Source organism: Idiotropiscis lumnitzeri, chromosome 1 (genome assembly GCF_059441095.1).
Source record: "Idiotropiscis lumnitzeri isolate Australia: NSW breed Sydney's pygmy pipehorse chromosome 1, RoL_Ilum_1.0, whole genome shotgun sequence".
NCBI classification, from domain to species: Eukaryota; Metazoa; Chordata; class Actinopteri; order Syngnathiformes; family Syngnathidae; genus Idiotropiscis; species Idiotropiscis lumnitzeri.
This window is the reverse complement of record NC_142391.1, coordinates 19,873,691-19,899,817: the sequence shown is the minus strand read 5'-3', so window position 1 is coordinate 19,899,817 and position 26,127 is coordinate 19,873,691. Positions and strand designations below refer to the sequence as shown.

Genomic DNA, 26,127 nt, shown 5'->3' with positions numbered 1-26,127 from the left:
TGCCTTTTGGAGTTTCGGTGCGGCAAAGAACGGAAGTGACCTCAGTAAAGAACGGAAGTGACCTCAGCAGTGAGCTGAAAACCTCAGAGCAGCTACATTGCACACGAGAGGACGCGTACGTCATTACAGAAAGCAAAAATGTCTGGGCTTCTGCGAACAATCGCTAGTCGTGCTGCACCTGCACTGCGTGGACACAACGTTTGTCTGAGGGCAAATGTCTACAGCCGACCTGCCAAGGAAAAGATAGGCGCTGTGGTAAGTGCTTGTTTGTTAGCATACATCTTTATGCCGCCCTTGACCGACGAGGTCACAACTGGCTCGTTATATTTGTTTATAATGTATTGCTGTATTTATTTTCGGGTGGCAAATGAGTGATTTGCGTGTGTTGTTCAGTATTTTGGTGTCATTCTGACATTTGCTTAGTTATGAGAAAGATTCTCTGCTTTTTGTAGTTTAACGAGACTTTCAATGGCAGTTTAGAGAGCCTTTATCGTGCTATTTTAAGCTTTCCACAGTTAACTAAAGAAAACAGATTATGATTTACAGAGGCCGGAGGGTGATTTTAGTCCGGCCCACAAATCGGCCCTTGTGCTTGTGATGAATCTATTTGCTCAAATGACAAACATTGCCTCAGATTGCGTCAAACTCGACACTTCCAACTAGGGGTGTCCCGATCCAATTTATCGGACTACATCCAAAATGTCAGATATTAGCACTCATAGACAGGCAGTCCATTCGAGATTCCGCTCCTGTTCTTGTTTCCAGCAGCGTCGAGTGTGAGCGTGCATAGCCCACGTGATCAAAAACTAAGACTCCTGTAAATTAGCTGGTGAAGACGGTCTGGAGGCCACCGCATTTTATTTTATATATATATATATATATCTATATCTATATCTGCCGGCTTGACGGTCGTGGGCCCGCCTGAAGGCTACCGGCGGTTGGCTACCTGAGTGTCCGGAGCATGAGGACGAACTGCCGTGCCTTTTCCTTTTCACCTTTGCTGCTGGATAGTAAAACTGTGGGCTTAATTGGACTACAGTACAAATTGTCAAGGTGACAAGCGCCATGAACATCCCGAAGATCGGTAGGATATGCGTGCACGACTCTGGTAGACGCTTCAAGTGGTGGAGGTCATGGATAAATAAAAGTCGGACTATAAAGTAGCTCCCTAGCTCCCTATACGCATAGCATGCATCGTGCGTCGGGTACCATCGTCCATGGGGCGCACCATTTCATCAGTGGGGACATTTTGCCACATTGTCGACTGCACAAGCATGGGCACACAGACGGACAACTATCCACACTTGCACCTTGGGACAATTAGAAGTGTTCAATCAACCCACCATGCATGTCTTTGTAATGTGGGAGGAAACCGGAGTACCCAGAGAAAACTCACGCAGGAATGGAGAGGACATGCGAACTCCACACAGGAAGGCTGGAGCCCTGCACTTCTGTACTGTGTGGTCGGCGGCAATAATGGCATTAAACTTAAATTTTGTCAATTTGGAGAAGGGGAAAAAACACAACTTCCAATCGTGTCGCAAGAGTGTGACGTACGCACATCAGCCGATCGCAGCAACTAAAGTCAGTGCGGAAACTGAACATTGTTTTGAGGCATCCATTTTTGTGACGGCCAATTTATGTCGTCGACACAACCGAGTTGGTTGGAATTTTTTAAACTTTTGGGGGGGAAAAGTGTTTAAAGCAACCTTTGCAGTCGGTCTTTAGTTGCGTAGTGAAAGACAGCATTTTAAAACACGAGAAGGAAATTAAAGGGGATTAATTGGGGGGAAATTAGATCAACATTTATAGATGGCTTGGACTAGTATTTAAAACAAATCTCTATATATTTTTAAATTATTTATGCAATCAATTAACACTCTTTACTATGCGACGACACAATGTTTACATTCAGGTTGGCTAGCACCCCTAAATTGTCAAATACAGCCATGATGCCGCATGACATAATGATGCAATCCAAAAGTCTGTCCTGAACATACTGTACATATGTTGTTACTTTATTGTGAAAAGCTATCAACTGATTACTAATATTGCGTACACAAAGAGTATTAATGTATTTGCGTTTGACAGCACAAAATGTATTGCCTTTCTCACATTCTGTATCCTCAGCCGATTCTAATAAGCACAGAGAAGAAAAGTTTTGTCATTGTAGTACAGACACACACACACACACACACACACTGTGTGTGTGAAAAACGCTGACATCTTTTTTTTGCGTCCAGGAAACTGTCATTGGATTGGGTTTGTTCTCCATTACCATCCTTGGACCATCTGGATGGGTCCTGGCCCACCTGGAAGACTACAAGAAGAAAGAGTGATTTGGAAATGTTTGAGTTTGCCTGGCCTGGCGGTGGCGTTCCTCATCTACGGTCCCCAGATGGCGGCTTCACCAACTTTCTTGCCAACAGCCAGTTTTCCTTCCTTGGTCACACTCATTTGACATCTCCTGGACAAAATAATGATTCCAGAACAATAACCACGATACATAAAGTTCTGTGCATATTTTATCGTATGTACAACATTAAATATTAAAGCCAACATTTTGCTTGGTTGAATGATTTGTCTCGGGCTTATGCTCAAATGTTTTCATCTCGATGCAGATAACGTTTTTGAGAATTTTGTTCGATACTGCTACTTTGTGTGATGTTTATTTTGGGCTTCTTTTTTAGCGCGGTGACACGCATGACAACAAGTGACCATTTAAGAATGTTCGTGTTTTTGTGAATGCAATATAGCAAATTACAGGACTTCAGTTTTATGAAGGAGATGTAAAAGGGTGAATCTCCAAAGGCACAATTGAACTTGAACTTCTGACCATTACATTGAAAACAAGCAAATGAGAGAAGTGTACACAGGCGATTAACAAATATCAATTAATAAAACAAAGACATTTTAGTTATGATGACCAACGATATTCAGCAAATAAAATGTCCTGACAGAAAAAAAGCAAATTATATGTCAAATAAAAATAATTCCTGTTTGGTCCCTTGTGAGGATAGATAATGGTATAATTAAACAGTTTGATGAGCTTTAGCATTTACGTGACAAAATGTCAATCATTAATATTGGCAGGTTCATATTTAGTGCAGGTGTTAAGCGTTTATTAATCGAAAAGCATTGATCAAATGAAACTAAAAGTACCGTGCCCGGTAATGATTATATTCTCACACGCTAAATTTCTATCGCTCTTTTAAATGTGTTGAACTGGAGCACACACAATTGCAGGAGGATGTCGAGCCTCGGAATGCCAGACCGGAATCAACCTTCCAGGTGATTATCCAGATGACTTACCCTTGGACGTGGGAGGGAGCGAGGATGACCGATTTCAACCTACATTTCCCTTGTCTAGAAACCTGGCTAGAGAAATCACAATATGTGAGGATGGCTTTATAGAAAGGCAGATTTTTCCAAACTGCACTCGCTCAGGTGCCGGTCCTCGTGAGGATTGACCATTGTCCATTGTAGCTTTCAGCGCAAGAGTGGCAAACGCTTCTCTCACGCCTAAAAAAGCAAAGGGAATCTCGGAGTGCACTTCAACTGTTTGCCGTCATACATTGTTTATGAGTCATTTCCACAAAATAAAAGCTGGCAGCCCTTTGACCTCTGAAAGCCCAAGATCTGCGTTAAATATTGAGACGTGAACTATAATTACTATTATTATTTATTTATGGTGATAAAACCAAAATGTATGGTCATGCTGCCAGCATTTTGAGAACTTTTCTTTTGTACATTTAGTCATGAATAAGCAGTCTTTACAAGCATTTCATAATTTGGCTTTTTTTTGTGCCTGAGAATTTGGGGTACAATAGTCAAGACTTAGGCACGGTGGCCGACTGGTTAGCGCGATGGCCTCCCAGTGCAGCGGTCATGGGTTTGATTCCGGCTCCGACTTTCCTGCGTGGGTTTCCTCCCACATTCCAAAAACATGCATGGCCGGTCGACCAATCGCTACTTGGGTTTGATAAGATGGCCAAAATAGTTTTTGCGCAGACAACTATAGTAAAGGTTTGCCGGCTTTGTTTAACGGTCCAGGCAGCCAAATAGCAAGTTGCTGATGTGGGGTCATCAAATGACCGGAACAATGTTTGGCACAGTACTCGATATTCATGTCGGATGTGAGCTGGTTGGCGTTCAATCCAGTCACCCGCTTCTTATCAACAATACTTTTCGACACGCTTTTTGCGGTCAATGAAGTCTGCTTCCTGAGACGTTCCTCTTTCATCTTCAGCGCTCAGCAGGTTCCTGGTTTCATCCTGCCGTCCTGTCGACTTAAAGCAGAAGCGAATCTTGCAAGTTAAACATATCAGGCACATGATCAGCTTCATATAAAATGATGAAATCAAGCAAAGGTATGATTACCAACATATAATTATTCCGACATAAGCGATAGGAAAAATCAATTTCACCTGGTTAATGTGAGTTTTACTCCAGTTGGTGCTTCGACATGTCAGGTTGTAAGAAATCACATTCATCTTCTCACTCACCTGATTGTGAGCAGTCGTCAGTGGGTTTATGCACGGGATGTTTGAATTTAATATAGTTCACGTATAGGGCGTAGCATTAAATGCTCTTTTCTTTACAATTATTTTTTTTCTCTTTGATTTATCGCATGGCAGATGAATAGCTCAATAAATTGATGTATCGGCAGCTTTGACGCATATTTTGAGCCAAAAACAATGTATGATATTGTTTTAATGTTGCATAATTGTCAAATTAAGAATTCAATTTGAAAATGAACTGAAATTTAAAAAAAACCTATTTGAAGTTAAACAGTAATTATTGATTTCCCAAAGGCACGGAAGAATCAAAATAGCAAATACAAAAATCTGACAAATAACAACATGGGACTTTTTCAGGCTCGATTTTATTTTCTCACAGTGTATTGAGCAATACAGTGATAGACATATATGACATGTGTATTATAGCTTACGTTAAATGTAAAATGATTTATTGATTTGAAATAAAAAGGCTTTTGCTAAATACAAGTGATGGGATAAAACAGTATTTCTGGAGTACTACACATTTGAATTTTTTTGAAGATGACCAAAACACACGATTCAAATTGACCATAAAAACAATACCCCAACCCCCTCCTCCAAAAGATCCTGGTTCCTTTTTGATATTCTTCCATTCATCCAGGTCATTTTATTAAATTGAATCAATTGCAACTGGACTGTTATGTATATTTTCAGGCTTCATCAGTTCATGCACAAGCTTCGGTCAGGGTGTTGGTGTGGAAACCCAACTATTTTGCCTCCAAGTAAGATGCACGCCCCAAATCACGAATGCTATCATCGTTCTGGGATGCAAAACGAAAGGTAAGATCCAACCTTAACCATACTTATTATCTGAACAAACGTAAATGTAAGGCAAAAGTCAGAACAAGCGCGTGTGCCGACCCCTTGTTAAACAGAGCAAACAGCTGCAACTAAGTTAACATTGCATAGATTACTGTAGATTTGAATACATTCTTCTTTTGAAATAAGCACGGTTTAAAAGTAAATGACAGCTCAGGCTTCATTTTCAAAGCAGTTATAAAACAAAAAACGTCATTTCAAGAATTGATCATTTTAGTCCGTAGTAAATGATGTTATGATTTGACGTCTATAGTTTACAAATAATACCGACTGAATTTTGAAGAGCCTCTTATTTAGGAGTCGAACGATGAGCAATATTAATTTTCTTTTTTTTTTAAATATAGTAGGTGGACAAAATCATTGTTTGAAGTCTTATAATGCGGTTAAAGTCACTTATGACCAAAATCTTCAGGTACTGTATTTTCACGACCCTTAGGCGCACCTAAAAGTCTTGAATGTTCTCCAAAATCGACAGGGTGCAGAACGCCTTATGTGTGGCGCGAGTTCTAAAATTCTGTAAATGTTGACTGACTTTCATGAGTGGTCTGCTGGACTGACTGGGAGCATTTCATTGCAGATGTTAAAGGCCGTGAAAGAGGACGCACAGGCACTCCCGAAGTGGGTGACAATATGTCGAGTTGGAATGTGCATTATACAAAATATTGCTTAATATTGAAAATGGCACCTCGGGAGAGGCACACCTACAAAGCAGAGTTTAAACTGCAAGCTATCACTTATGTGGAGGGACATTGGAATTGAGCAGCCGCGAGAGAATTCAAGATCAACGAATCCAGGGTTCAAAAGTGGAGGGAGCAGGAAGACGAGCTTTTTTTGTTTGTTTGTTTTTTTGATAAGAGTGTGTTAGCACCCTCTGCTGGTGAAGGTTTGAAACTACAGTCAGTTCACAACAGACTGGTTTATGTTGGTGCAGGAGAACGCTGGAAAAAAAAAGGGCTGCTGTCCACGATGTCATCGCCTGTCTGAAGCAATCCCAGAATGCTTTGCAGCCCTTGGCATATGAATGGCATGAGAGATACATGGTTTGCGTTCATTGTATTTCTTTCTTCTTTGTTTTGGTTGTTCAGAAACAGCACCTGAAGCTGACTCTGTGCCTTCTAATACGATGGGCCTTATGGTCGTGAAAATACGGAATTTAAAGTGAATGGAGAACCATCGTCTAAATCCGAGGATTTTGTGTTTTCTACAATTCTTCAACAAAGATGGCTTAGTTTTGTCTGAGGTTCAGATTCAAGATCAAATCATCTGTTCCAAAATCTTATGCAAGAGATTTGCGATATCATGTGAAAGAGCACAGACTAGAGCCATCTCCTCTTTTCTATTAGCATTTTTATTCTTATGTGAAAGAGGATATGCTTAAATTGTCCTTTTATTGTGCTCTTGACTGTTATCACTTGCATGTTCAAATTGCAAATATTTGTGTCCGACCAATAAGACGAGAGCAATTTGACTTGGTTTGTTGTGTCGTTTATTTGGGGCGCTGGAAATCTTTACTTTGTGAACAAAATCAGAACTTTTGGGTATTTTCTTGGACTGGTGCATACTTGTTAAGATAACGTTGGAGAATGGATCAATTTTTAAAAAAAAAAAAAAAACAATCGTATGCTAGTCAGATCAGATGATCGGTGTCAATCATTCTTACGTAGAACCTTCAGAAAAACCGTGTGAATTCTTGTTGCGTTGTTTTCTTTAGCCACGATGCAGGACACCAGCGACAAATAACCATAACAAAGCAGACCAAACCTGGCACAAGAGTACATTTTCATTTTGTCCTCATCAAAAAAGGCAGTTTGTACTTCGTATTTTATAGTACTCGTTTGTTTGCAGAGGGGTCAAAGTTACTCCTGTAAGAATATCTCATTCCTAGAAAATGCTTGGCCGTACAAAACTCCATTTCCCGTCCTTGAAGTTCTAGTTTTATAGATAAAGATAGCCTATCCAATAAACCAAATTAAAAAGGCCAAAAGCTGTGGGGAAGAATATTCGTGAGTAAGAATCAATCTTACTCACTCGCACATGCATCTTGTTTTCTCGCCAGGCACCTGAGCGACAGTCATCAAAGCAGCAGAAGAAGCTTGTGCAGTCTTTTCCATCCAAACATTCATAGGCAAAGTCATCGTCGTCATGATAGTGCATAATGTTGTTCATTTGCAGCAGCGATGGGCCAGGACGGATATTGACCATACTAGCTGGCTTGTGCTGTTAAAAAAAAAAAAAAAAAAAATGCAAATTGGTAGGAGGTCAATATACCTTATTTCTTCCGCAGGCAGAGGGTTTCATTGAAAACAAAGTATGTATAGTAAAAATGTAAGCCGCAGTGCATTTTGAAAGTATTCATGATTTTTCTATTTCCATATTTGAATATGTTAAAGCCTCATGAAAATGTATTTAATTTCATATATTTTTTCCCCCAAAATTCAAGGGCCGACAATTTTTATGAATAAGGACGGAGGGTCGAGCCTGGCAAGCTACCCAGATTGCAGTCAGAAACCGAGGGACTGACCGAAAAAAAAAAGGTCAAGCGCCCAGCTCTGCTCAATATTTTCCTGTATGCACTTAAGTCAATTTCTTACGCGCCATTATTGCCCTCTATAGGCGCCACGATTCTCCTATCCAGAAAAAGGTCTGCTGCTGCTGAACCTTTTTTTTTTCAACAAACAATATGATGTAACGTCAACATTCGGCCGTCATTGTAATGTTGTAGGGACACATATAAAACTAAAAAATTATATTTCTTTTACTTTTTTTTAAGAGCAGAGAGTGTTACCCACGTGTGAGTTATTCTTGGCTTTCGACTTTTTAGTCTGTCTGTTGCTGGTGAAGTAATGCAGTGTTCCGTACTCCATCAGCGCAGCAAAGGTGAAAATGAAGCAGACTGAGACAAACAGGTCCATAGCGGTAACATACGACACCTTGGGCAAGGACTTTCTTGAGATGGTGCTCAGAGTGGTCATGGTAAGCACTGTGGTGATACCTGAAAGGAATACCAGAAAAACATTTGTCAGCTCGACACCCCATGATGGTGTTTAATTGCATCGCCGCCAAAGAGGTTCCATTGTATTTTAAAGCAGTGGTCCGCAACCACCGGGCCACGTGGATGAAAAACCCCCCCCAAAAAAAACCTTGAATTTTTTTTTTCTCAGTCGTGCTAAAAAAAATCATGCTAAACACAAAAGATAGCATTAAAACGCACGCTTGTCACACTATGCAGCCAGCACATGATCAGCAAAAGTTATGGAGTTGTATGAACCGGTCTGCGGCAGAAAAAAAAAAAGTTGGGGACCACTGTTTTAAAGTGCTCAGACTTGCTTAAGATATTCAGATATTCTTAAAAAGTAAATTGAACCTAAAGATGTGCGAGCCGGGACAGCATCCTTGTTAATCCAGAAAGAGACCCAGGACAGGACCACAATCATACTGCATGGAATGTATGTCTGGATGGTGAAATAACCCATTCTCCGACTCAGGTCAAAAAAGATCGTCATGATGACATATTCCCCTGATAATAAAATCAAATCATTTTGGTAGGGCTTAAGAGAATAGCGAATTAAAAATATTAAGAAGAAGAGTAAGCTGAGACATGAGAGATAAAAATCCAATTAATTTCCTACCTGACTGTGTGTGTGCCACATCAGAAGAATTTCTCATCCCTACAAACGCAAACTGGTAAAGTCTCCAATATCGCTGGTCAGCCACCTCCACTGCTCGTCTTTGCCACCGGTATAAAATCTCATTCCGAGGGTAACCGTCTACAGAATTGTCCCCGCAACAAAGAAACCACCACAGAGAAGACAGACAGATAATTAATCAAGGAAGAAGTAAAACACAAAACTCATGGAGCATCTTTCACAAAAAAGGGTACTACTGTGACAAAAGTCAAAACGTAGCATTTGCGATGGCAACCGAAAAGCTCAGACTCATAAAATTCAATCAAACGAGCATAAGGACTCAAATTGAAAGCTGAAATAAAGGAAAAGGAACTGGCCACACTCTCCAAAATATAGAAAACGCATTTTGTTGTTTAAAGAGGAGATACTACATTATAAAGCAGGTGTGGGCAAACTACGGCCCGGGGGCCACATGCGGCCCGTTAAACGTTTTAATCCGGCCCGCCAAACTTGAAAAAAAAAATGTAATGAATAAACCTTGTTAATGTTCTATTTTCTAAATACTGCAGTGTGTCAAATACATATTTTGTTGTAATGCTTTTGCTCACTTTCATTTCAAATTAAATGCATTTTTTTCTCAGATGAGGTGAGGTGACCCAAACAATCCGTCCATTTGCGCCTGGTCCGGCCCCCCTGACAGATTTTAGAACCCATTGTGGCCCGCCAATCAAAAAGTTTGCCCACCCCTGTTATTAAGAGTTATAGCTTCAATTAAATGGATTTATGCTCATCTGCTGAATTTCTGTTGATCTGCAATGCGCCAAACATCAATCAACTCCATGGAATGGTCTTTGCATTTGTCACTGGAATGTGGACAAGACACGAGAGGATGAAGCACAAGAGACAAGTGAAGGGTGACACAGACAGCATGAATCAGACTGCCGAGGGTGTATAATTCATTAAGTCTGTCAGAGCAAATGGCACGAGGTCTTCTCTCCTTTGGTAGAGCAATGAGAGATTGGAACAGGCTTTGAGAGGGCGGCTAAAAGCAGATGGATCAAGAAATGGGCTGAGCCTGCACGCTAGCCCACTGAGAAGCCCCTATCACCAGGCAAGATAAAGAATCGGAAGTCAAGATGACGGGTTTAGAATGGGAGGGGGAGACATTTGACCACCTACAGCTTGAAAACTCCAGAGGACACGAGTGTTCATCCATTGGAAAGTTATGCAGCTTAAGGTAACACTCCGCATTAATAGTCAACCTGACAAACACAAAATTGTGACAGAGAAAAGGCAAATCTCATCATTGTTTTTTCCCCTACCAAGATTGAATGAACATAAAAGTTGTTGTTTTTTTGTGTCATCACACCCACAAATGCAGGGGAAATAATGATCATAACATGCTTGAACAAATTGTGGTCACCTAAAATAGAACAAATACAGATGCACACACTAAAAGAAGCACAAACAACAAATATATTCTGAGCTAATAGTTTACGCCGAAAAGGCTTGCGCTTTACTATCTTCACTTACCTCAAAGTGTACATCACTCTACCATTGCTCCACAGCCTCAGTAGGCGGTTTGGCGTGGTGATCCAGTGGGCATCGGATTTCCTGGAATTTCTGAAGAATGTGTCGGGAATCCAGATTTTGCCTACCATGTTACTGTTGAGCATAAGTAGCTTCATTGAGCTGTTGAACTTCAGTCTGCCATCATACCATGTCTGGGCAAAGAAGATGTCTATGGTGTATTCCTGTAAAATACGGGAAAAAAAAACTCGCCAATGCTGATATACTAACTAATCATTCATATTAACTTGGAATGGGGAAGAAAATTCATGATTGGAAGAGTCATAAATATATAAATAAACAGTCTTACCATGTTGATAGGGTCGACGGGTCCGATGCTGTTGACGTACACTGCTGTTTCAATCACAGTCGGCCGCACTAAAGAAATCAGAGTATTGATAATAATCACACAAATAGGAATGACTGTATTTTATTCATAACACTCGATACAAATTTGATTTAAATTTCCATCTATTACAGTTGTTACCGTTTCCTGTATAGGATATAAAAATAAATAGCATGAGCTTTACTTGCCCCCAATGTCAGGTCGTAGTTTGCTGTCATAGCCTTGCAGAAGTTTATTAAGTATCATTGTCACATCACTTTCATAGACCTTTGGAGATAAGACCCAGGTCTTATTAATGGGTACATCTTCATAATCCTCCTCCTCTTGTTTACCAGGCTGAACGGCGGCACTGCAAAAGACCAAGAATAATTGGACAAGCAAATATGAAGAAACACGACAAAATCTCGGGGCGTGTATGTGGAAAAGGGTAATGCAAGAACTAAAAGCTTTGCAATCACACAAACACATATTGGAGTACCGTGCACAAGGTCACGAATAAATATTTTTTATTTTTATAGCCTGGAATAATGAATAACGGTATCCAGTGGTTGCATATATTGAGATTATAAGCAGAGGAGCACACAAAAATGTTGGTGGGGAGCACAAGATGTTGTTGCTTGGTGCTCTTCTGAACCAAATTAGGCCCAGGCAGGGTTTGATTGACAAAAAATGGAATACTGTACAGGTCATTTTTAAGGTAGAGTGTCTTTGCTATAAGAAAGGGAACAAGAGGTGTCTAAAAGTGGCACACTTTTGCATATTCTTGTTTACCTGTCTCCTGTTTCTATGCTGAGTGGCAAATTCTGATAAAAAAAAAATCATTCTGCATGACAAGATAATTGGTTCATCTTTAGAACAACCAGTGAGCATATTTTGATGAATTCTTACAATTTTGGTTATATTGTTTTTGCAAACCTTATCAATCTTGAAATGTTAAAAAAAAAAATAACATGCTTAGTTGCATATCAACTCTTGTTTTATCTTGCAAGATCAATATTCCCTCTTTTGCATTGTCATTATGCAGTATGGTAGGCCTGCCTTTACCTGGACTCAAGCCATCACCATGCATGCTGCTGAGAAGCTGCTTTCCAGTCATCAATGACAACCTGAATCTTCAAGACTTCCACCTGATGACATTCTACATCGCCAAACGTTAATGGTACAAAACAACACTGAGGGGGGAAATGGTTCACTTTAACGAACAAAACAAATCCCAATTTTGGATTTACTCTACCATTTCCTGCCAATAATCACACGCCAATGTCATCGCAGACAGTAAAATGCGGCACGATGCATTTTTCAACCTTGACAAACCGCCAGTGTTCGCATGACGGAGGCACAGAGACTTCGTCATTGCGTCGGGGCTCACTTACCACAATCCAAGCACAGCAAAGAGCACACGCAGGCTCATTGCGTGCACATCCCGAGCGAACAAAAGCTTCATTTACGACCCCCGACTCGTTTCCAAGGAAACCAAGAGAGAAATTGAAGCTGTCTATTGGGAGGTCTCTTCTAAATTCGGAAAAATTCTTCTTAAATGTGGCGTTGGCGTGAGAAGGACGCAACGTCCATGATCCGTGCGGATGAGGCGGGAAAGTCGAAGGAGGAGGAGGAGGAGACGAGAGGGAGGAACGAGTTAAGATGTTGCTCGTTGCTGCTGGACTCTCATCTGAGATTGGATCATCTAAACATGAGTTGGTAAAAACAAGTGTTTTGTTTTATTTGATACAGTAGTGAGCAAACTACGGCCCGGGGGCCACATGCGGCCCGTTAAACGTTTTAATCCGGCCAACCGAACTTGAAAAAAATGAAATACTAAATACTGTGGCGTGTCAAAGACATATATATTGTTGCAATGCTTTTGTTCACTTTCATTTATAATTAAATATTTTTTTTTCTCTGATGAGGTGAGGTTACCAAAACACTCCATCCACCTACTCCTGGTCTGGCCCCTCTGTCAAACTTTAGAACCCATTGTGGCCCGTCAATCAAAAAGTTTGCCCATCCCTGATTTAATGCGAGGGAAACTGAAGGGGAAAAAACGTTTTGTTTAAATGCAAGATGTAGCCAATGTGCATGTTTCAAATGAGTCAATTAAACATAAATTAGATTTGAAAGCTACTCAAATATGTTAGGATAGAAAAACAACTTAGATGACTTAATTTTGTTATACATTTTGAACAGTTTACCAAGATACCAATGTGTCTTTGAAGGGAGATGCATTTGAGGAGGTTCGATCCCATCATTCAAGGTCCTCCTCAATGTTGACGAATATCGAACAAGCTTCAAGTACCATATTTGTTTCCATCTGCTGTGGGATTTAAATGTTGCTCCTCTAGGTCCAAAGCCAAGAAATAATGTTCATTTTAAAAAGCATGCATGAGCCACTGACGTACAAGTGCCAACAGTTTTGTTTTTGTCAAAATGTCATTTTATGTAGAGTATAGGTGCTGCTCCCCAGTTGCGTTTTCAGAAGGATACTTTCTCACCACTCCATTTTGTCAAAAGAAATATTTACCATGGACAGACAGAGGACACTTTTATTTGATGTCATTAGTGACAAAGGTGCTGACGGGGTGTGCTTGTGACGAGAGTGATGATGTGTTGTGCGCTGGCATGATGACAGCCTCTTCAGCTTTACTCACAAGCCAGCAGTACTCCACTCTCAGCATTTCTGGATTTTTGCTACGTATGTCAGGTTTTGACTCCAGGCTTGCTGATGCGCATTTGTCCAGTACCTTTGTGTGTTGGATAAAGTCTAACTCACACACAAAGCAATGAGGGATGTTGTAGGGTTTCATGTTGTGTTTAATGTCTGATCATGTTCTTCAATGTGCATTATCGGGATTAATTAAGTGGGAGAAAAAGTGAGAGCTTTGATTTACAATCTGATATTTTCTTCTGAATCCTTTGAGGTTGATTGATTGACCATTTTTTTAAGCTTCAAAGTTTTATTATACGCAAACTATCATTTTAAATTCTCAAAGATGTGGTCGTGATTAACTCTAGTCAACTAATTAAATTAAACTTTAGAATAATTGCTACATGTGCAACAAGCAAGAATTAAACTCGGCATTAGTGGTGTACTTTATATTTTGGTATTGATATAATGCCAAGTAAATACAGGGCCAGTATACCCGATTCTGATACTTCCCAATAATTCAGGAAGTTGTTAGATTGTTAAATGTCAATTATTTTCATCATTTTTTAGACAGCACATAATTTGGGCAGTTTATTTGTAAATGTATTATCTTACCAGTATAGATAAAGGTTAAACAATTAAAAAAAACAACAACAACAACACATGGTTAAATGACATTTTTGGCATCTTAAAATAAATGTATCGAATTTATATATAGAAATTAAACTGAATAACCAGTGTTTTTTTACTACAGCATGTAAGCGCCAACTCCAGATCTGTTTAAGGAAGTGAAATGTTACTGAGTCGAGAAGTAATACGGCGTGGCTCATTTGTGAAGAGCTGTTAAACCAGGCGTGGGCAAACTACGGCCCGGGGGCCACATGCGGCCCGTCAAATGTTTTAATCCGGCCCGTCGAACTTGAAAAAAAATTAAATGAATAAACCTTATCAATATTTATTTTCTAAATACTGTGATTTTTCAAACACATATATATGCTTTTGTTCACTTTCATTTAAAATTAAATGTATTGTTTTTCTCCGGTGAGGTGAGGTTACCAAAACACTCCATATCAAATTTAGAACCTATTGCGGCCCGCCAATCAAAAAGTTTGCCCACCTCTGTGTTAAACATACAGTATGCTATGTGTTTACATAAATTGTCAGAGGCCATACGTGAATTAGTGCTACATTTCTTTGTGATCAAACGTAACGGTGCAATGTACCATAGCTTGGAAATATAAATTATACGGAAGTTATGATCATAAGAAGGAAATTTTCTGTGCATGTAAACAGCTTTTGAAGATGAAGCTTTGACCACGTAGAAATAACACCATAAATATCGTGTAAGTCTACCATTCCTGCTCAGCGGGCTGGAAAAGGTCCCTGGTGCTCACTTGGAATGATCCAGATCTTTAATAACCGGTTCTCTGTTGAGGTAGGTGGCCCAATAAACGAGGTTAAAGCTCCCGAATAGCACAGGGAACATGATGCGGGAAATGCGGTCGATCTTGCTGACACTGTTGAACGTTTTCTTGTTATGCTCCGGTTTCTTCTCTGAGGAGGCCTTGTTGGGATCACTAATGGAACACTTGGAAATTGTGGGTAATGTTGACTCTTTCGTTATATTGGGAGCATAGTTGGCCACGGCCACGGCATAGGCATTGTTCTTCTTCATCACAGAGGATTCTTTTTTCTACAAGGGAGATGACAGTGGTTTAGATAATAGTATTAAATATTGCATCAGTGCGGTGGAAAAGTATCTTCATAAAAAAATAACCGCAACATCTGGTAAACATGGTGTCAAAGTGTTGATTTATTTACTTTTTTTAGGTAATTGTCGATGCTGTAATTTGAGTTCATCCGAGTCGAACACAATCTCTTTCGCGTTGCATCTTTGGAAACAATTTTCCCATAGGAAATAATTGAAATAGAAATACTCAAACGCTTTCCACCATAAATCCTGCGTTAAATGTATTCCATTGTAATTCCTTCCCCTGTCGTCAAAAATAAATGAACTGCCATGGATTAAAATGAACACAATAGTTGAATCAGCAGTTGGACGTGGAAGCCGAGGCACATACAGAGAAATGTTCCTGTTTGTGCTTGTGAGGGCGTGTCTTCCCATTCAGAATATGCCGCGATAATTCATAGTATGGCCCACATTCCAATCTTCTGCTCACAGAAAAAAAAAAAATTGCATTTCCGGTTCTATGGTAACCATACTTTTACTCTCTTCCATCACCATGGTGGAATCACCCAAAAATGAAACGAATGACTAAAGTCAGAGAAAATGGTTCAAATGCACACTTAAGCTAAAATCCTTGATTGTTGACTAAAGTTTAATGCCCGCCTTTGCCATATTTATGAATGACGTGAACCACTTGCGCATCGGTGTGCTTGCACCTCAATCAATTTGACCAAAATGAAATTAGACTAATGGGCTACTTTGCACGAGAGTTCGACCAAAAATAGAGCCCTCAAGTGTGTGACAGTTCAGTCGTACCTTGTCATTGACGATACTTTTTCCATCCCAGGCCCAGCCTCGCTTGGTGAAGTAGTTGACCGTGGCAAATTCAATGAGTGCGGAGAAGACAAATGCGTAGCACACAGCAATGAACCAATCCATTGCGGTGGCATAGGCCACTTTGGGCAGTGAATTGCGGGCACTAATACTGAGGGTGGTCATTGTGAGCACCGTGGTTACACCTGGAATGAAGACAGTAGAATATAGGAATGACATTCACGATCAATGTAACTATTATATACATCAAACAAGATCACATTTATAGCCATGATCGTTATTAGCTACATAGCACAATCAAATTGCTTTGTGAGCTGTGTAATTGTTCATTAGTAATATACAAGATACTGTAGTAATTGCAGTAATGCAGTTGCAATAGTTCTGAAGAATTTCACAAAGTGAAATTACAAATTAAAAGTTGATTTTTCCCCCCCCTTTCTGCAATATAAATAGTTTAGGCAATTACTTTCATTGCTTAGGCATGACCTGTTTCATGTTGATTAGGTTTTATTCATCCAAACAGCAAAGACAAGCAGTATTTTACCAAATGCAAAGGAAAGGACTGGCAACTTCAGTCCCCGCATACGGCAGACTGTAAATTGTGTCAAGGAATCACAAACAATTTTGTATTTGCCGTGAGGGAGTGATGATGGAACGGTGCTCGTTCACTGTCGCAGCATCGCGCCTCCACTTGGAAAATGTTCAACTCAGGAGCACCCTTGCTGTGATGTCAGACAATCGGAGAGGCGCTGGTAGAGTGATTTCAGAGTACAGTGGGAAAAACATCCATGCTGCTTCGTGGTAGAAAATTAGGATAAACGCTGCTGTACCATAAATACTGGTTCACCATTGCACATGTGCTCCTTTGCTGTTTTGAAATCCTCTCTTGTGGCATCACATAACACCAAAAAGTAGATTTGGGGGTGTTGCTTTAGATGAGCTAGAATGAAGTCTCACATACACACTGTATACAATTATAATGTCATTGGTTGGGCTGTTTTCTGTGAATTTGGAGGTTCTCTGTATTTCTATAGTGTTGGATTAAAAAAAAAAAAAAAATGGACTCACCAAATACAGTTCTTGCTGGGACAGACTCTCGATTTAGCCAAAAAGAGACCTGGGAGAGGATGACTGTCATAATACAGGGCAAATATGTCTGGATCACAAAGTAGCCAATTTTCCTCTTCAGGTGGAAGTGGGCAGTCATGACCGTGTATTCACCTAAGAAAAGTAAAAAAAAAATCGCGAGCAGTCATTATCAGCACGATATAATGTATAAATTCCTTTACAGGGATCAAATTTACTCCGATATTATACAACTTGTTAAGAACGAAGCTTGTGCATTTTGAAGTATGCGCACTACGGCGCCTCCGGGAGACCACGCGTTGCAAGCCTCCCTCCAGTTTAAACCTACCACAAGCAAGATGACATTACAAACAACTTTTCAAATTTCCTAAAGCGACAAAATAAGTGCTATGATACTTCATGATACTGAGGAAGTACGTTCGACACGTTTGCCTCTTTCACAGCAGAAAGATGGCGTCAGAAGGGATAATCAGTTGATCATGGAATGATAAAAAAAAATAAAAATACAAAAATCATTCAATCATTACCAGTGCTGGATTTAATTGTCTCCTGTCCCACACTTTGTCCCACCAAGTCATACTGGTTGAGTCTTGATCCATCCGCTGCCACGTCCACAGATTGGGAGGCGTTTCGAGTCCAAATGTAAGTAACTTCAGACTTTGTGTAGGCATCTGAAGGAGAGGGAAACACAGACGTCTACAGATGCCTCTTATATCATTTCAACTCAAGCGAAACATTCACAGACTATATGTAATTATCTATTAATGCATCCATCCATTATTCGGTTCCGCTTCTCCTCACGAGGGTCGCGGGGGGTGCTGGAGCCTATCCCAGCTGTCTTACGGCACTGAGCGGGGTACACCCTGAACGGGTTGCCAGCCAATTGCAGGGCACACAAAGACAAACAACCATCCGCGCTCACAATCACACCTAGGGGCAATTTCGAGGGTTCAATCAACCTACCATGCTTGTTTTTTGGAATGTGGGAGGAAACCGGAGTACCGGAGAAAAGGCACACAGGCACGGGGAGAACATGCAAACTCCACACAGTCAAATCCATCCTGCGACCTCTGCACTGTGAGGCCAACGTGCTAACCAATCATCCACCGTGCCGCCTCAATACTTTGTAATGAAATGTATTTATATATACTTTGTCATAGCCTAACAATAGCATTAAAAGTATAACAAATGAACAGGAAAAAAATAATGTATTTAGGGTGGCCAATTGACAAAGCAAAAATATGTGATTATCAATGACAATTCCAATTCATTTAAGATCAATAGAAGATGCCAAAATAGGACTAGGCAAAAATAGAATATGAATGAGTGAGCTCTTTGATACTTACAGCTGCCAAACTTGAGAGGACATGAGTGAGAGTCCATGGGAAAGTCTTCCAGGTGCATGGGGCACTCAGCTTGAACTGTTAGCCTGGGAATAAAAGATCAGGCGATGCAGTGGCGCGAAATTGACAACAGGGTTGTGGGGGTGGGGATGATTCACCTAATTATGGAGTGTGCTTTGACGAGCTCAAGTGTGCTTTGTGCGTGCTTGCCTGCTGTGTTACTCCCACTGTAGGCGTTTATTCACCACTGTATTTTCCCAACTATAGGTCACAATTTCTTTTTTATAGGTTGGCTGTTCCTACGGCGTATACTCCGAAGCAATTTATAGATGCAAAACAATTCAATTCCACAGACAGCCACTAGAGGGCACTTTAGACTTATGCACTGATGATATCTCCTACTCCTTACACTGACAACTGAGATCAATGTCCCTCAAAAGAATCCTAGTCTGTACTCTACGAGCTGCAAGTAGTGAAATTTGCTGCTGAAAAACATAATTGATCAGCAGAGAGAAAATTGGAAGTGAATGAGAAACTTGTAAGGGACTAGCATGCTTGGGTTAGTGTTAGGTTCTTTATACTTTTTTATTGTACTTTAGTTGTAGTTAGATGTGGCGTAACACTGTGCTGAAAAGTGTTCTATTGTGTGTAAATTTGAAGTGTAACAGTTTCTTTTCCATTTCTTTTATATCAGATGGGAATCACTTGTATTGGTGTCCTGTGTCATACTGACTAAAATCGTGTCTTCACATTTCATGTGTTCAGCATGATCCTTCAAAAGCAACCATCTGCTATAATCGAGAATAACTACGCCTCCTAGTTGTTTTCATTTTAGTGCTAAAAAGTCACCTCATAGTATACAGCAGTGTTCCATCCTCCATAATCCTCAGAAGTTTGTTGGGCATTGTCATGTTATGGGCCACCGATTTCTTGCCGTTGTGAAAGAAGGTGTCAGGAGTCCAGATCTTACTGGCCATCAAGTTGTTGAGGGGCAGAATGTTCATTGGACCATGGAACTTTAATCGTTCATCTTTCCAACTCTGACGGAAGAACACATCTACGGTGTACTCCTGAAAGAAAAGAAATTGCAGTATACAAGCTTGCCTAATGTTTAGCGGGAGGTCATTCCAAAGAGGAAAAGTTTCAATCCCCTCTGAGCATTTGCTTAGTATGGTGAATTTCTATTGCAAGTCTCAAATGCACGTCTTGTGGTTCCATCATGACTGAGGATGACGCCTGACTGGATGATGGCCTTGTTTCTCAGGCTCAGCTGCAGCTGTTGCTGAGGCAAGTGTCAGCTATGGTTTACATCAGGGATGTCAAAGTCAAACGCACAGGGGGCTGAACTCAAACCACTCTTGAAATCTTTAGGATTTGTTCAATATAATGACAAAAAATCATAAAAAGATAAATACATAAATAATTAACTCATGTCGTTTACCTTACTTGACGACTACAACAACTACGACAAGGACGCAATGTTTTCTCAGACCCTCCACATCCTGGTCACCAGTCAGGTATCATCAAGCTATGCGCGGTGGCAGAAATTCCAGTAAGTTTCTTCACTCTTGTCATTAATTCCCTAAACAGTTAATTCGCAATAAACATTTAACTTACAAATTTCTTGAAACAAATGATGCATGTTTTTGATCACGTTGGAAAATTAAAGCAAATCCTCATATTTCCACTTAAGCAACGGTGCCATAAAAAAATAACAAACCAAACAGTCAAGACATTAAAACAAGAAATAAGACAAAATATTGACCAATTTAAAAAAAATAATTTGGTAATGACTTAAATGACGCTAAAATCTCTAGAAACAATTCCTAATGACTGCATTGAATTAAAAATGACTGCATGTGTTTTGAGCTTTGCCACAATATATTTTGGAACAAAATGACTTCATTTAAGAGACAAATTGGCTTAACGTTCTAGAATTTATGTGTAAGAAGTTTCTGGAGCTTTTAAGAGTATTTGTGACATCATAAACAGCTGGGCACCGAGGGCAGCTGGGTTCTTTCAATCTTGCGGAGAGCAAAAGGTGTGCAAGTGTGTGTCGAAAATAGAAAGGAGATGTATACATAGCGATGGAGTGAAATTATCTGTTGCAAGTTTGATGAGGATGGAGAATGAATTAAACACGAGTCCATCTTCCTCTTTCTTTCTTTTGAGGTGGCTGTCTCAATCATAGTCACGAGCATTTCTCTATCGATGCCATTTTCAGTCTGCCGGGTGGGCAGGGGGAGGACTCAGGTGGGGTGGTTGTGATTGAAGAAAGCTTTTAAGGGATGAAGATGTGTGCTTGAAAAAGTGAAGAAAAACATTATTGGGGGGGGGGTCAATGGGATGTGTAAAATGCTCATGTCGGAGCTCTGGGCAAAAGGAAAGAATGAATAAAAAATTGAAAAGTTAATGATAAATTAATTCATTTACAGTGTTGCCTTGAGATATAAGTTGGATTTGTTCCGTGACCATGTTCGTAACCTAAAACACTCGTACCCCAAATCATCTTTTTTTAAATAAATGATTTTAAATCTGTAATGTATTTTAGTGTGGTAACTAGACCCTCCGAATATTATAATATATAAAAATTTATATTAAATAACAATGAAAAATAATTATTTTTTGTCGCGCTGTAGCAATCAAATGGCCCATGTCAGACGACACGAATGTAGCCCGATTCTGGGCCGACAGACATGTTGCAGACAAACGTAATGTCTCATGGGCGATTCTGAGTTGTCTTGACGCATTGTAGCATGTACTGTGACATGCTCTTACGTTGTCCTTCGATTGCTTCTTTGGCAATCGACCAATCGGAAGACAGAGTCCTCCTACTTATGACAAGAGACTGAATCTGGCGTGCAAATACAAACAATCAAAATGGCGAAAAAAAGGAACGGACAATAGGGAGGAAATATTGCAATGTACACATGCTACATTTGCTAACTGCAATGCTAGTAGCTGATTAGCAAATGTGGTGTCATTAAACAAATATATTATCTTAAGTTCTTTTTAGTGGGAATAGACGGTTCATACTCCCCTCTCTTCAATTGACAATACAATACGATACAATTTTATTTTTATAGCGCGTTTCATAACAGCTGGAGCGGTAACAAAGCACTTTCCATAAGGCGTCATATAAATAAGAACACAAATTAAAACACATAAACATATACAATAGATACCAGAAGAACAGTGACAGTCTTATGTTGAGTCGAAAGCGAAAGAATAAAAATGTGACTTCAAACGGGTTTTAAAAGTGGACAGAGAGGGGGCGGAGCTTGCCTAACACTTAATGGGAGGTCATCCCATAGGGAAGGACCGGCAACAGAAGAGGCTCCGCTTAGTCCTCGGCACTTCCAGCAGCATTTGGTCCACAGACCTGAGGCAGCGGGCAGGTGCGTAGAGGTGGAGGAGTTTGGAGAGATACGCTGGGGCGAGGACATTTAAAGATTTAAAGACGAACAGAAGAGTGGAGGGGGCGTGGCCATATTCCTCATTAACTCATTTAATCCAAGCCATTTTCACGAGAGGAAACACCTCAATCACAGCGGGTTTTTTTCGGGATTTTGACTGATTTTGCAAGGCCTTCAAAATCTTGTGTTCTAAAGATATAAAAACATGGAGCTATGACGTAAAAAAAAAAAAAAAAGGCTAAGACGTATAAATACGTCTTCGGGAGGCGAGGAATACAATTTTGAAAATGTATATATACACGTTTTATGGATTGAATGAGTTAAATGTAGCTGTTTTTCAATTCATCACTTTTTTCCAATTTTTTTCCAAAATGAATGAATAAAAAAGGAAATAACTAATTTCAGTTTCCTGATCAAAAATATATAAAGTGAGTTTGTTCCTGAAAAATGGGCCCTCTTGATACTTTAAATGTTATCCCTTACATGAACTATATTTACAAACATCATTCGCAGACACAACCCGCCTAAACCCCCCCTCCCTCCCACGACGTTGCAGACGATTGAGCTTTATTCGCCTCCGCTAATGGATTACACAATGTGGGGAGAAGTGTGAGACATACCATGTCTGTGTCTGACACTGGGCCAAAGCTAGTCACGTAGATATCAGTCTTGACTTCTGTCACACGGTCTGTAGAGAAACAAAATAAAATTGGTGTGAAAAGAAATAGACAGTAGTTCAGAATCATAATCATAATCAATCCTTGTGAGGACAAGCGGTACAGATAATGGATGGAGGGATTCTTATTCAGCAATAGTTAAAGATGTGCATGTTAAGCTGGCTGCCACACAACATTGGTATATGCTGGTCTCAAGTCGGCGAGAGCGAGAGTGAGTGAGAGAGAGAAGTTCCCATACTGTATAAAGGCAGCCTGATTACATGATTATAAGCATGAAATCTTACCACCCAAGCCAGGTCGCAGCCTGTTGTCATAGCCATCTAGAAGACTGTCCAGGATCTTAGTGAACGTTGTGATGTCTTTGCGCGTCGCATTGGAATCAGCTTTGGACCTATCGTTAACATTTTTAGTCATATTAGCAACCGCATCATAGATGACGATTTCTGATGAGCCAAATTTAGTAGTAAAGGTAATAAGTGTAGTGTGTGTGTGGGGGGGGGGGTGGAGGGGGATATTTCAACCCTATACACCAGTTGGAGTTTGTTAAATGAAAAGGAGACTTCAGAGACTAGGTTTACCAAGTGGGCCATGAGTTCCAGAATGTTCCCAACTTATTTTTGAAAAAATGAAAATAATAATAATAGTAATAATAATAATAATAATTTGCGATTGGCTGGCAACCAGTTCAGGGTGTACCCCACCTAAAGCACGTCTGCGACCTTGTGAAGTTAAGCGGCTTGGATAATAATAATAATAATAATAATAATAATAATAATAATAATAATAATAATAATAATAAGAAGAAGAAGAAGAAGAAGAAGAAAGAAGAAGAAGAAAGAAGAAGAAGAAGAAGAAGAAGAAGAAGAAGAAGAAGAAGAAGAAGAAGAAGAAGAAGAAGAAGAAGAAGAAGAAGAAGAAGAAGAAGAAGAAGAAGAAGAAGAAGAAGAAGAAGAAGAAGAAGAAGAAGAAGAAGAAGAAGAAGAAGAAGAAGAAGAAGAAGAAGAAGAAGAAGAAGAAGAAGAAGAAGAAGAGAAGAAGAAGAAGAAGAAGAAGAAGAAGAAGAAGAAGAAGAAGAGAAGAAGAAGAAGAAGAAGAAGAAGAAGAAGAAGAAGAAGAAGAAGAAGAAGAAGAAGAAGAAGAAGAAGAAGAAGAAGAAGAAGAAGAAGAAGAAGAAGAAGAAGAAGAAGAAGAAGAAGAAGAAGAAGAAGAAGAAGAAGAAGAAGAAGAAGAAGAAGAAGAAGAAGAAGAAGAAGAAGAAGAAGAAGAAGAAGAAGAAGAACAACAATAATAATAATAATAATCATAATAATGTGAAACTTTATTGTATAGCATGTTTACAAAGTGCTTTGACAGACCAACTAGAACGCAATTTCAAGACAATAAAATGCTAGCAACTTAATTTCGAAAACATAACAACACCAGTAACAAAAACAATCACAGCAAAAATGGATGCATGCAAAACAGGAATGGGAATACAGGAATCCCACAACTCAAGGGAGACCAAGAGGGAAAATGTTTATGGGAGGGTGAAATTAGTTTGAGTGAATTCATCTTAAAATTCAAATTGCAAATTAAAATAAATATGAGAAGACAGAAGAGAAGATGCCATTACTTAAAAGCCAGTCTTTTAAAGTGCATTTTAAGCAGTGAGATGCAACCAATTTTTTTCTACTCGGAACCACAAAATCCAAAGTTATTCCAAAGTTGAGGCGGTCTGATGGAAAATGCAATATCACCTTTAGATTTAAGCCTCAACTTTGGAAAAAACAGAAGGCCTTCACCTGAAGATCTGTGACAGATTTAAAATTCAGATTAGCTCAGAGCTGCTAAAATACATGCTTTAAAAGTAATGAGTGGAACCTTAAAATCTATTCTAAAACAATTTGGGTGCCAATGAAGTGATGCTAAAATTGAGGTAATATGGTGCCACTGATTTCAATTCGTGAGAATCGGAGCTGCCGCTCATTAAGTAGTGGTTAAAAGTGGAACGTGTCACCATGACTTTATCATCATTTCACATTCGCCACTAGCGTAGTCTTAATTCTGATTATTTCTACTTCTAAAATTACAGGTTCCACACTTTGTTGCCTGCATTTTTATTTCATTTGTATTTTTGTCATATTTTAGTGCAAATTTAAAAAAAAATAATGTGGCAATTAAAAAGTAACTTTGTGTGTATTATTTCAACCGAGCACCCTTAAATTTGAATCTTTTCCAGGTCCTCAAAGTAAAATGCACTTTTAACGATTGACTTCTAAGTCATGGCATCTTCTCAAACAATCAAAATGAAGCGCCGAGGATACAAAACTACATTGAATGGTGCGTCAATGACCACCGTTGTACCCCAAAGTGTAAATGCCACGTCTCCTGGACTGTGGCATGAACTATTTTTTCGCATCATCACGTGCAGTCCTGTCGATGGAGCACCACCTACTTTTGCTCCGAAATCAGAACGTGGCGCGCACGTTTCCACTTATTTTATCAATCCAGTCTTAAACCAAACGAGATAGAACTTACCGTGTGTGCAATGCGATCACGTAGACCAAGACGGTCGTGAAGTAATAGCGCCATCGTTCTGTCATCGTGGAAGCCTGTGAGAAACACCGCGGTGCTTTAAAACTAAGGTGAGTGCGCGGGGGGAGAGGAGGGGGTCATAGCTGGGATCTCCTCGATCACCGCAAACGCGATATCACTTTTGCAGCTCAAAAACACGTGATTATCCTGTGTTTAATTCGACATTTTCTGCTAGCGATGTCGTTCTTGAATCGAGATTGTCGTGTCCTACCAGAAACGCGACAGGTGTCCGCTGCAGCTGCTACTCTTGAAAAACTGGGGCGTTGGGGAGATTGGAACGTCGCAAAACTGTTAAGACGACCACCCATCCGAAATCAAACGAGCAGAGAAAGAGAGGGCGAGCCAACAATGTGCACTCATGCTCACGGGGAATCCTCCCAGCTCGTCGACAGCAACCTGAGTGCAAGATGTGCACAGTACTGAGCTCTTAATAAATAGTGAACAGGGAAGCGCCCTGATCCTTGTCATGATGGGCGAAGCAATTTATCTTTTCACTGCATTTTCCTCTTTAATCTATGTGGAAGTGGAAAAACCGAATATTTCTTTAAAAAAAATACTAAGACAACGATATGAAGAAGTCAATCTTATCGCGTAAATTTCAATCTCTCTCTCTCTCTCTCTCTCTCTCTCTCTCTCTCTGTGTCTCTCTCTCTCGACAAGTTTGTAATACTTTTGTATCTAGTAGGATTACATGTATGATTGTACAGCATTTGAAAAAATTATTTATGAGTCAATGAAAACTCTTTTTTCAAATGTCGTAAATGGTTTTATTGGCCAGTGTTTTAATCGCTTTAGCCAAAAATGTTTGAAATGAGTTAGGCCACGATTAGAAGCTGGCGCTGTTTTGTGTCGTTAGCAGAAAATTAAGTGAAGAAGATGGGATGGAAGGAGGGAAGGGGATGAAAGCATGTTTTGGCCAGGAATTTATTCTTAGTGAGAGTGTGGTGAGG

General features: G+C 39.8%; 3 protein-coding genes across 5 annotated transcripts; 1 reads left to right on the top strand and 2 right to left on the bottom strand.

The window, feature by feature from the left end:
* Positions 1 to 41: 41 nt before the first annotated feature.
* LOC148343555 (cytochrome c oxidase subunit 8A, mitochondrial-like) lies at positions 42 to 2,559 on the top strand. The gene is made up of 2 exons (XM_088278486.1): positions 42 to 255; positions 2,244 to 2,559. Exons 1-2 carry the CDS (start codon positions 139 to 141, stop codon positions 2,337 to 2,339), a joined length of 213 nt encoding a protein of 70 aa, XP_088134612.1. The 5' UTR covers positions 42 to 138; the 3' UTR covers positions 2,340 to 2,559.
* A 4,425-nt stretch (positions 2,560 to 6,984) lies between these two features.
* Positions 6,985 to 12,509, bottom strand: gabrg1 (gamma-aminobutyric acid type A receptor subunit gamma1). 2 transcript variants are annotated; one of them, XM_088318793.1, is made up of 9 exons: positions 12,293 to 12,509; positions 11,108 to 11,268; positions 10,884 to 10,951; positions 10,538 to 10,758; positions 10,184 to 10,266; positions 9,008 to 9,145; positions 8,743 to 8,895; positions 8,168 to 8,370; positions 6,985 to 7,595 (listed from the first exon to the last, which is right to left on the bottom strand). In XM_088318793.1, the coding sequence occupies exons 1-9, from the start codon at positions 12,361 to 12,363 to the stop codon at positions 7,314 to 7,316; spliced, it is 1,380 nt and encodes a 459-aa protein (XP_088174919.1). In that variant the 5' UTR covers positions 12,364 to 12,509; the 3' UTR covers positions 6,985 to 7,313. The 2 variants fall into 2 exon arrangements, with proteins under 2 accessions (XP_088174919.1, XP_088175005.1); XM_088318879.1 differs by lacking the exon at positions 8,743 to 8,895.
* Positions 12,510 to 13,443: 934 nt separating this feature from the next.
* On the bottom strand, positions 13,444 to 25,631 carry gabra2a (gamma-aminobutyric acid type A receptor subunit alpha2a). Of its 2 annotated transcripts, XM_088319121.1 has the most exons (10): positions 25,389 to 25,631; positions 25,121 to 25,194; positions 22,888 to 22,994; positions 22,547 to 22,614; positions 19,360 to 19,580; positions 18,514 to 18,596; positions 17,695 to 17,838; positions 17,150 to 17,302; positions 16,064 to 16,266; positions 13,444 to 15,253 (listed from the first exon to the last, which is right to left on the bottom strand). In XM_088319121.1, the coding sequence occupies exons 2-10, from the start codon at positions 25,183 to 25,185 to the stop codon at positions 14,951 to 14,953; spliced, it is 1,347 nt and encodes a 448-aa protein (XP_088175247.1). In that variant the 5' UTR covers positions 25,186 to 25,194; positions 25,389 to 25,631; the 3' UTR covers positions 13,444 to 14,950. The 2 variants fall into 2 exon arrangements, with proteins under 2 accessions (XP_088175247.1, XP_088175313.1); XM_088319187.1 differs by lacking the exon at positions 22,888 to 22,994.
* Positions 25,632 to 26,127: the final 496 nt, after the last annotated feature.